This window comes from Sinocyclocheilus rhinocerous, unplaced genomic scaffold, assembly GCF_001515625.1.
Source record: "Sinocyclocheilus rhinocerous isolate Xijiao unplaced genomic scaffold, SAMN03320098_v1.1 scaffold90, whole genome shotgun sequence".
Lineage (NCBI taxonomy): Eukaryota > Metazoa > Chordata > Actinopteri > Cypriniformes > Cyprinidae > Sinocyclocheilus > Sinocyclocheilus rhinocerous.
Window position 1 is genome coordinate 151,023 of NW_015657969.1, and position 10,811 is coordinate 161,833.

The 10,811-nt window shown below is 35.6% G+C and overlaps 1 protein-coding gene across 4 annotated transcripts in view; it reads left to right on the top strand.

Moving 5' to 3' along the window:
* The window catches only part of LOC107721916 (phospholipase D1-like), a 29,285-nt gene that overhangs the window by 2,809 nt on the left and 15,665 nt on the right, over window positions 1-10,811 (top strand). The window contains exons 1-2 of one of the 4 annotated variants that reach the window (XM_016530137.1): window positions 2,545-2,567; window positions 10,440-10,616. In XM_016530137.1, the coding sequence (XP_016385623.1) occupies window positions 10,472-10,616 (145 nt within the window). In that variant the 5' untranslated portion in view covers window positions 2,545-2,567; window positions 10,440-10,471. Of the gene's footprint in view, window positions 1-2,544; window positions 2,568-4,026; window positions 4,159-10,439; window positions 10,617-10,811 lie in introns of those variants that run through there. The other 3 variants (XM_016530136.1, XM_016530135.1, XM_016530138.1) reach the window with 3 other exon arrangements.

Consider the following 10,811-nt stretch of genomic DNA (forward strand, 5'->3'; position numbering starts at 1 on the left):
CTGCAAACTATTATATATATATATATATATATATATATTAGGGGTGGAACGGTTCAACTTACTCACGGTTCGGTTTGTATCACGGTTTTAGAGTCACGGTTTCGGTATCGTTCGGTAAGTGCTATGTTTAGGCAAAAACTATACTGTCAAATAAAAATAAAGAAAATAAGAATAATCTAACTACAAGCAACAGCACAAATAAGTACAATAGAGTAAAGATACAATTAAAATAAACAGTGATTTTCAGTTTTTTTTTAGGTAGGTCTAACATTAGTTTTCAGGTACAGAAATTGAATAAAGTAATGAAATGTAAAACAGTATTGCATATTTGACTGTATAAATTAAAGATTAATCTTTATTAAAGCTATTCAATCAAGAGCAGTGAGTGATTTCTTCGTTGTTGCTGTTTGATTAATATTAAGAAAGTGCTGTCACTTTAAGAGAATGCACTGATCTAGTGCACTGATACAGTACGGTCATTCAGCCGGATATGTCTGCTATAGGATACTTACCAAGACAAGCATTTTGACACAATTTTTATGTGAATTTGTCCATTTAAACAAAATACTTCAGAGAAATCGTAATATTTGTGTGCGTTCTGAGGCGCGGGTTTGCGCGCTTCGGATGAGCGCACGCACAAATCTTCTCACTGCGCGCGCGAGCTCGCGTCCTCTGGCTCTTAAATGTTCAAACTGGCAAGGCTTAATAAATGAGTTTAGATTAAACACAGATATCAACGTGTGCTGTTCAGGTCTCACGCATCCATCAACAGAAACATATATTAGCTGAACCCTATTTGTTTTACGTGTTATTTATAGCAAACCACTATGCGTTGTCAGATTTAAGTTGAACCGCGGTCCTAACGCGTGCCGAACCGTGAACCATACGGTTCGATTTTTTCCCCGCGAACCGTTCCACCCCTAATATTTACTCACCCACAGGCCATCCAAGTCAAGATGTAGATGAGTTTGTTTCTTCATCGGAACAGATTTGGTTAAATTTAGCATTACATCACTTGCTCACTGATGGATCCAGTGCATTGAATGGTTGCCGTCAGAATTAGAGTCCAAATAGCTGATAATATCATCACAATAATCCACAAGTAATCCACATGACTCAAGTCCATCCAAACTGTGTGTTTGTAATAAACAAGACATTGATTGATGGACTGGAGTCATGTGGATTACTTGTGGATTATTGTGATATTTGTTTTTTCAGCTGTTTGGACTCTCATTCTAACGGCTCCCATTAACTGCAGAGGATCCATTTGTGAGCAAGTGTAATGCTAAGTTTCACTGAAGAAACAAATTCATATACATCTTGGATGGCCTGAGGGTGAATTTAAATTTTTGGATGAACTATTCCTTTAATTTCTGATTTGATGTTTGTGCTAAATCTTTTTAAGGATTTTTATCGATTTCAGAAATAAAAAAAAAAGGTTTATGTCTTTAATTTGAATATCCTTGGTGTATTGAAACACTGTTTAATTCCCAAAAAGAGAAATTTAGTTTGACACAACAGCAACAGCAGACAGATACTGAGCCTAACAGTGTTTTATTAGGGATGACAGAATTGCAATTAGCAGAACTGGTGTTAAATTAAATCACAAGCAGTGTTTAATCAAATCACAGCGGGTTTAACAATATTAAAGTCACTTGCTTGTAGGCTGAGGAGGACATTTAAAAAGCGATACATGTCAGTCACAACTAGAGGGCGCTTACTTCCAAGATTTACCCTTGATCATGTCTGCAGTGTTTTGTGTAGAATAATACATTAGGGAAATCTCATTAGGGAACCAATGGAATGCGGATATGGAGATGCTCGTTTGAATAATTTAGCCGCAGTCAAAAACAGAGTAGTAATGGTTCAGTGTAGATTCAGTGCTTGTTTGCAGATATGCTCAGCAATGTCATATTTATCTGCTCTCTGAGCATTAGCTGGTAACATGCCTTCATTGTGCATCGATGTTCAATAAAAAAAAAAATAGGAAAGAAATTCCTGGCAGTGGTTTGTTAGCCCTCTTTTGTAACTCTTTATATAAGCCCATTAGAAAAACAGTAGGCAGGATGCATTCTATTGGACATGCAGTTAATTTATCACCAGTCCAGCACACAGTGCCTGGGTAAAACCAATCAACATGTTCATGACTCCATCTAATGTTGTTCAAGGGTGGGAATGAGTACAGAACAAAGCTTGGTTTTAGATTCTAAACTGAAGATTCATGTATCTGTGCTTGATACAAACAGTAAATGATTTACAGGTTTGCAGCAGCTTTTGAATTACTTTTTGATTTTTAACAAATTTTTGTCACTATTTTTCCCCCCTGAATTTTTTCTTTATTATGGAATTTACATGCAGATCAAGGGAACTGATCAATTACATTATTAGGCTTTTCTTTTTCTTTTTTTTTTTAGCAAATTAAAGTTACTTTAATGTTTGCCTGTGAGCGCCTTATCAGTGTGTGTTTTACTGTATTACACGCTTCTGCTTAGTTGGACTTTTCTGGGGAGAAGAAGACGCAGAGTATAATAGAAATGATGGAGGCATCTCTGCCTGTGCGCGGGCAGGTAAATGGACATTCTTTAACGTCAATCAAATTTACTGTCATACCAAATTAACACATTAAGCTCACAGCTATGTACACTACCATTTAAACATTTGGACAATATGATTTTATTTATTTATTTATTTAGTTAGTTATTATTTTTTGGCATATATTGGATCATAATACAATAAGCATTGTAACATATAGTTTACAATAATGTGTTTTAATATGTTTTAAACTGTCATTTACAGTATTCGTGATGGTAAAATGTATTACTGCAATGGCAAAATTAGAACAATTTCAGCGTGCTGATTTCATACTCAAGAAGCATATCTTATTATTATCAGTACTGAAACAGTTATACAGTTTAATGTTTTTATGGAAACTGATACATTGTTTTTTCAAGATTTAATGAATAGAAAGTTTAAAAAACAATGATTTGAAATAGAAATCTTTTGTAAATATATATAAATATGTATATAAAAATAATGTATTTATATGATTTAATTTGAATAATTATTTAATTTTTTGAAAAGTAGGCATCACAAATCACAAAAAGCATGTAAATACAATAATATGGTGCTAGACGATTATTATTATTATTGGTCAGGACCAAAATTCAACAATATTTATTTTAATAAAATTTATACATTTTACAACATTTTAAACAATATTTAACAATGTGTCCCCAAAAAGGGCCCTTGGCTTGAAAAAAAAGTTAAAACCCTTTATTTAGGGGTTGTTGATGACTAAATATAACACTTGGTTAGGGATGTAAATGAGGGTTATAATGTCTCATCCAATGTAATATGAGTTGTTTAACGGCTACTGGCTGTATTTGTGTAAAGAAACATCAGTTATGTCCCTTATCACATTTAACCATCTGTGGTGGCAGTTTTTGTTACTTTCTGCAGCATCTCTGGTTTCCATCACCACTGAAAGAGCCACAAGTGTTCCATTTCAAACACGGGCGGTACACTCTCTTTATGTGTGACTGTACGGCGTGTGGGTGTGTATGGACTGTCATGTCATCTGCCATGCAGTCCTACCAGGAGATGAACATTTAATAACAGCTTTCTCCCAGAGAACAAGGACTGTGAGCTCAAACGCTGCTTTGTTTTAAATGCTATGCTAGGAGTCCAGAAGCTGGTGCGCATCCATTAGATTGATATATAAACAAATGAAGGCTGTGATGAATGTGATGTTTGTGTGTAGACTCAATCCACTCAGCAATAAGAGAGGGAGATAAGTGTTATATAAGACGTTGGCCCTGAATCATCTGGCAAATATTAACTTAAATGGCACTTTTGAGCATGAAATGTCAGTCTCCAAGAGGAGAGATAAAAAAGCACATCCCACACAAAACATATGGCACAAGAAGCATGTTGATGCATCTCTTGTAAGGCTCCTCCCCCTCTTGGCATGTGACTACTGTTTCAGCCCCCATTATTCTTGGACATATACTCCGACACACACTGCTGTTTGCCTGTGAGCGCCTTATCAGTGTGTGTTTGACTGTATTACACGCTTCTGCTTAGTTGGACTTTTCTGGGGAGAAGAAGACGCAGAGGATAATAGGAATGATGGGGGCATCTCTGCCTGTGCGCGGGCAGGTAAATGGACATTCTTTAACGTCAATCAAATTTACTGTCATACCAAATCTGCATATTTTTAAATAGGCATTTAATCTTATGAATAGTTGAAATGGTTTAGATGATATTTTCAGATTTCTCTGCTGTCTTTTAAAAGAGAAAAATACATTTTAAACAGGCAGAAATAAGGAAGGAACTCTTCTGCTCTGGGTGACTTGTGAATTTTGTAACACGTGTGACTGCTAGTCTAAAAATGCATGTAATGTATGCACAGTGAGCCATCAGAAAGATCTGCGGTTGCACAGAGGGTGTGATTTTCAAAATGTTTGTGCACATGTATGTGGGAGAGCGTGAGTCACTGTGGAATGTCAGTGTAATATAGGCGGACATTATATTTATTTAAAAAAAGAACTAATTTAATTACAATTAAAGCAGCTCCCTTTATAGAGAGCAGCTTATTCCTACAGTGCAAGCTGTCCATCTACCTGATTTGTGTCTGGTAGTGTGCACTTCACACCAACCCTTCCAATTTACATGGAAAACATTGCCTTGTATTTGCATTTGGCTCGACTGTGGCTTGCTGGAGCAATTTTTTTCTCTGTGCGGTACATCGCTAGTATTTTACCAGTTATCAAAATAAGGTTCCACACACCAGCAATGTTTGGGAAACGGCTTCAGAAAAGATTCAATGCCGGTGAAAAGTTTGGACACACTTGACTCAGTTTGGTTCTCATTATCAAATTTTTTTGAACTTTTGATCTAAAGGCTGAAATGCCTGAAATTTGTTTGTAGACAAATACAAATTGCACTTTATTTTATTTTATGATTAAATGAAAAACAACCTACAAGTAACCAGTAAAGAAACAAAAAAATAGATATATAAGATTTAAAAAAATTAAAATATAAGCATATGTTATTTGTTTACATTTTTGTCACTATATAATTACCATACTTCCATTTGTGTTATTTTATAGCTTTAATGACTTTGTTATTCTAAAATGTATAAAATGGTATATATAAAAAAAAAAGCAGCTCCCTTTATAGAGAGCAGCTTATTCCTACAGTGCAAGCTGTCCATCTACCTGATTTGTGTCTGGTAGTGTGCACTTCACACCAACCCTTCCAATTTACATGGAAAACATTGCCTTGTATTTGCATTTGGCTCGACTGTGGCTTGCTGGAGCAATTTTTTTCTCTGTGCGGTACATCGCTAGTATTTTACCAGTTATCAAAATAAGGTTCCACACACCAGCAATGTTTGGGAAACGGCTTCAGAAAAGATTCAATGCCGGTGAAAAGTTTGGACACACTTGACTCAGTTTGGTTCTCATTATCAAATTTTTTTGAACTTTTGATCTAAATTTGTTTGTAGACAAATACAAATTGCACGTTATTTTATTTAATTTTATTTTATGATTAAATGAAAAACAACCTACAAGTAACCAGTAAAGAAACAAAAAAATAGATATATAAGATTTTAAAAAATTAAAATATAAGCATATGTTATTTGTTTACATTTTTGTCACTATATAATTACCATACTTCCATTTGTGTTATTTTATAGCTTTAATGACTTTGTTATTCTAAAATGTATAAAATGGTATATATAAAAAAATGAAGCATGAATAGATGAGTCCAAATTTTCTGAGCGATACAGTAGGCATGTTATAAAGGACAAATATCAGTATATCGAAGTATTGTAATATTTTATCTCACAATGCTATACCAAAATTCTCACTGCAAAAATCTGTATGATTACCTCAATTTTTCATGTTCATAGTTTTGGGGGAAAAGTGGTGCTGAATGAGAGAGATTGCATTATACAAGGATTAGGTTTGGAATTACAATATAAAAATAAACCTAAAGAATCTCAATATTATCACATCCTGACCCAAATATCAATATAATATTGTCTTGTCAGGAGTCTTTCATTCATTCATTCATTCTTAATTTCTCTGTTTCATGTTATTTGAACTGCTATGGAAGTTGTGTTTGTATCAGGGTAAGGTGTTCTCGTCGTAGTCTCTGTTTGATACTTAGTCAAACTGGTGTTGCCACATTAACGTCATCTCCCTGCACGACAGTACTGATCTGCATATTTACTGTTACAGAGGGACATGCTTCATCAAGTTGCTCCACACACAAGAACACGGTGGCCCCTTTCCCTGCTTTTGTGTTTGAAAAGACCTGGTCACTTGCCAGTTAAACAGATACCTTTCAACGAGCACTATTGGCTGTGCATTAATTACAGGGATAGTCCCATTGGAGCAACCTGCGCAACAATGCATGGGTCAGTAACTCATGCATGCATTCATGCATGCAGACTTTTTTACTAAAAGCCCAGATTGTAAATGATTAAAGTGCAACCTGCCACTTTAAAAGCAGAAAAAGCAGGCAAAAAGCACAAACAACATAATAATCTAGATTTTTACAAGAGAATATGAGTGTTTATGGCCCTAAATGGTTGCAGGGCATCTCCAGGTAGTTCCTGACAAAATGTGGTTGCTGAGGTGTTCTTGATTGCCATGCAGATGCTAAAGTGTCTTTAGGTGGTTGTCAGGATATTATTTGATTGATATTCTGGTCCCTAAATATTTTTCGGATCCCTTATCTGTTTGATTTTAACATTCGATTTATTGTCTCACGGGTAGAAAATCATAACCCCGGTTGCTTAGAAAATGAATAGCACAGCCTTCCAAATCAAGCCACATGATTTAGTTATCAGGCATGTTTGTAGCACATGTGCATGATTTCCAACAAACTCCTAACTCTGAGCACTGTGCAATCATTCTTTCCCAAGACATTTTAAGCACCTATGAAAAGGACACAGGCCACCGAATGTGTAATGTACCTTCTGGACTAGATCAACTAGATAAACACATTTCAGTGTGCTTCATTTTGACACTTGAAGTAGCATGATGCTGGGTGTTGAGAGCTTGAGGGTGTTTGTATTGTGGTGGTGGGAATGTGCCTTTGATGCTGCTCTGTGGTTGAGCGCCTTTATTTTAAGTAGTAGTGCATTGAGCCGATCATTCACTGTCCGCCTTCACACATGCAGGTGCATCAGTGAAAACACAAGGGAGGTTTCCAGAACTGTTGGAATGTGTGTTTGCGTTCCTCATCTTATCAGAACTGAGCTGTTTCCACATACTGATGGAGGTGAAACTTTCTCAGCGAAAGTCAGTGGCAGCACAAGAAGCGATACAAGTGTGAATTTGTGTTTTGCTGACTATTCAACACTACTATTAAACCTTTAAGCTGTCCTTTGTTTGTCACGGTGTGAGAGATGTATGTCTGTGCACTGAAACTCGAGGTTATTTGACTGTGTGATTTACATAAAACGAGGAATATTTGTATAAAGTCTTTGACATTCACATATCCTCGTGTCTGTGGCTTTTACGAGGATTTTTAGGGAAAACATTGTCTAATGTTTGTTTTACCGATCTAGAACATTATTCATGGCGCTGATCATGTGATTTATTACCTTGGCAAACGCGCTGTTTTAACTCTTGTTTATGGCTGTTTATAGTAGGTTTCCATTCATCACTGTAATATGAGCCTACATTTACCAAATTGAGCTTTTCTTTTCGCATGCCCGGATGTGAATTTTTGGACGAGAGCCAATTCAATGCTAATGTTGCAAAACAAGATCTCTCTGATCTCCCTCTTCACAGCCTCCTTGAAACACATTTAGTCCACAGATGCAGATATACTTATGTTTTTCAGAATTTGAGATTTAGTATGAGTGCGAAATATCAGCCAATACTACAGATCATATCGATCGATCTATACAGTATTGGTTGATATTTAATTGTGCATGCTCATTTCCGCTGTTCTTACATTTAGATCGTCTTTGCTGTCGTCTAACGCTTAGGTTTTTTTTTAACTAATAAATTAATAACACTGTTAAATGTAATCTTTAGCAAAACTCTAAATTAATATCCTTTTAAAATACTGTATATTATAATGTTGTGATGCCTAAATTCACTTGAAGTATTAAAAAGGATTGATTTTAGTTTTATTTTTAATTTATTTAGTCAAAGTAATATGACAGAAATTATAACACTTATCCCAAGTCTATATGATATTCTGATCCCTAATCACGTAAAGTCTGTTAGTTTTTTTTGTGCTCATTTTATCTTCCACTAGATGCAAATCATCAGTCTGATTATTTAGAAAAGCACGGCAATAGTAAGTCCTATCACAAGAAGCATATCAGTTTTCCAAATATAATTGAAGAATTCAGATGCAAAAGCCTCTAAGTGCCGTCTGAAATGTTCTTCTAAAATGAGCATTTTTATCAGGTTTCTATGTTTAGGTTCAGTTATTTCACTTTAATGGCAATGAAAAGGACCTGTTTATTGCCATTAAACTGAATTCTCTGAACCTAAACAAAGGAGCCTGATAAAAATTATAATTTTAGAAGAAAATTTCAGACGGCACATAGAGGCTTTTGCATCTGAATTCTTCAATTTGTCTCAGAAAGGAATATCACATGTTGACTAGAGATCGCTTGTGTCAGACTGATTCTCTTATACCTCGATACTCGAGCCCAGGTTGATTTGAGACTGCAGTTTTGCAATATTATGTTCTTTAAAATGAGCTTCTCTTCAAGAGCCTTTGCATCAGCGAATCGTCTTAGAGGAAGTTAGTGCAGATCTATTTTCATCCTGCTTTTGTGCGAAAATCCACTTTTTCGTAATCACACTTTAGGTCAGCTAACAGCTCATTCAGCAGAGAAGTGTCTGAACTATTACTGAAGATGTGATGATTATAATGGGCTTTGATGGCTCCAGGTCAGATCCATGGAAACCAGAGTTGCGCTTCAACAGGACTTCACTCTGAGAGTGTCTAACAAGCCTGATTCCATCATAGACAAGCGAAACTCTCACTTTGATGCCACAGACCTGCTCACATATACAGCACGTCAAGTTGAGAGTTGATTAAAGTGTTACAGGTATCATAAAGTCATAAAATGTGAGGTTCAGATTAAATCATAGTGTTAAAAGTGATCGTTGATAACTAATCCTCCTCCTCATTTTGTTCAGTTCTGTCACTGCGATGAAGAGTGAATGATTTTAATGTAGTACTGAGATGTGACCTGCCATTTCCTAGAAAGACAAATGTGGCATCTCAACCAGAGTTTCATGATGAATTTCTTATGAATCAAACATGATATGAGGATATGAAAATGGAAGATGTGCTTGAAATGAAATTACTATGATTAAAAAAAGTGCGGGGTCAGTGAGATTTTTAAAAATGTTTATGAAAGAAGTCTCCTGATGGCTGCATTTATTTGATGAGAATGCAGTAAAACAGTAATATTGTTAAATAGCATTGCAATCTACAAAGTTTTAAAATGTAATTTAATATATAAACACCATCGTAATTTAATCCTGTGATGCAAAGCTGAATTTTCAGCATCATTACTCTAGTCTTCAGTGTCACATGATCCTTCAGAAATCATTCTAATATGTTGATTTGCTGCTTAAAACATTTCTTATTATCAATGCTGAAAACAGTTGTGCTGCTTAATTTTGTTGTTGTTGTGGAAAACTGCTTTATTTTTCAGGATGCTTTGATTAACAAAGTTCAAAAGAAAAGCAATTATTTGAAATAAAAATGTTTTCTAACATTAGAAATGCTTATACTGTTACTTTTCATCAGTGTAATATGTCGTTGCTGAAAACTTTTGAACAGTAGTTTACTATGACACTGTTGCAAAAATGCATTTTAAGGGATTTTAAATGGATAGTAAGTTTTTTTTAATTAAAAAAACCCGTCTTTTTGTCTCTTTCGTTAGACGATGCAAAGCAAATGTGCATAGGCCAAAGGTGAGGTTTGTTGTGACATTAATGAATGGCGTTGCTGTGGAACATGCAGTGTGTCTGGACAAAAGGGGGATTTTTGGTTTTGCATGTGATGTCTTTAAGCTTCACGAACATTTTTGTGAGCAGTTAGAAGGAAAAAGGAACAGGATGGAGGTTGCAGACTGCCATCTGTTGTCCCCAATTTAGTTCTCAACTTTTTATGGTCAGTAGAGACTCTCCTGTTAGTTCTGAATGAGTTACTCTAATCCTCATTCCAGCTTCTCCAAAAACAAGTCAAAGCACACACACACACACATGCTCACACACACAAGTTTGTTTGACATTCTCTATTGTGGAGAGAGACAATATTCTAACAACCATATCTCATACCATTCCATGAATGTTTGAAGGATTTATGGCTTTTTCTCAAAAGCAAACAGTTTTAACATTTCCTCATTTCTCATGTTAAACAAAGTGTTGTGTGTCTTAAAGGAGTGCCCTGGCCGACAGGCCGATTGTTAGCCATGCTGCGACAGCAAGAACCCACAGTCAGCACCCTGCATCTGGTGGCTAATGATATGACAGATATCATGGAGAACTTGGACACACGAGAACTCGACATTGGAGATGGGGAAGAAGAGTTTGACGGCCAGGACCCCAATAGGGCAGGTAAAAGAAACAAATAACAGCATAAAATCACTAAATAATCCAAATAAAACTTTTAAAAAAATAACATTAAATGCTACCATTTGGGGTCAGTTTGGAGCAGCAAATCAGCATATTAGAACTATTTCTGAAGGATCATGTGACGCTGAAGACAGTAATGGCTTCTGAAAATTCAGCTTTGCATCACAGGAATAAATT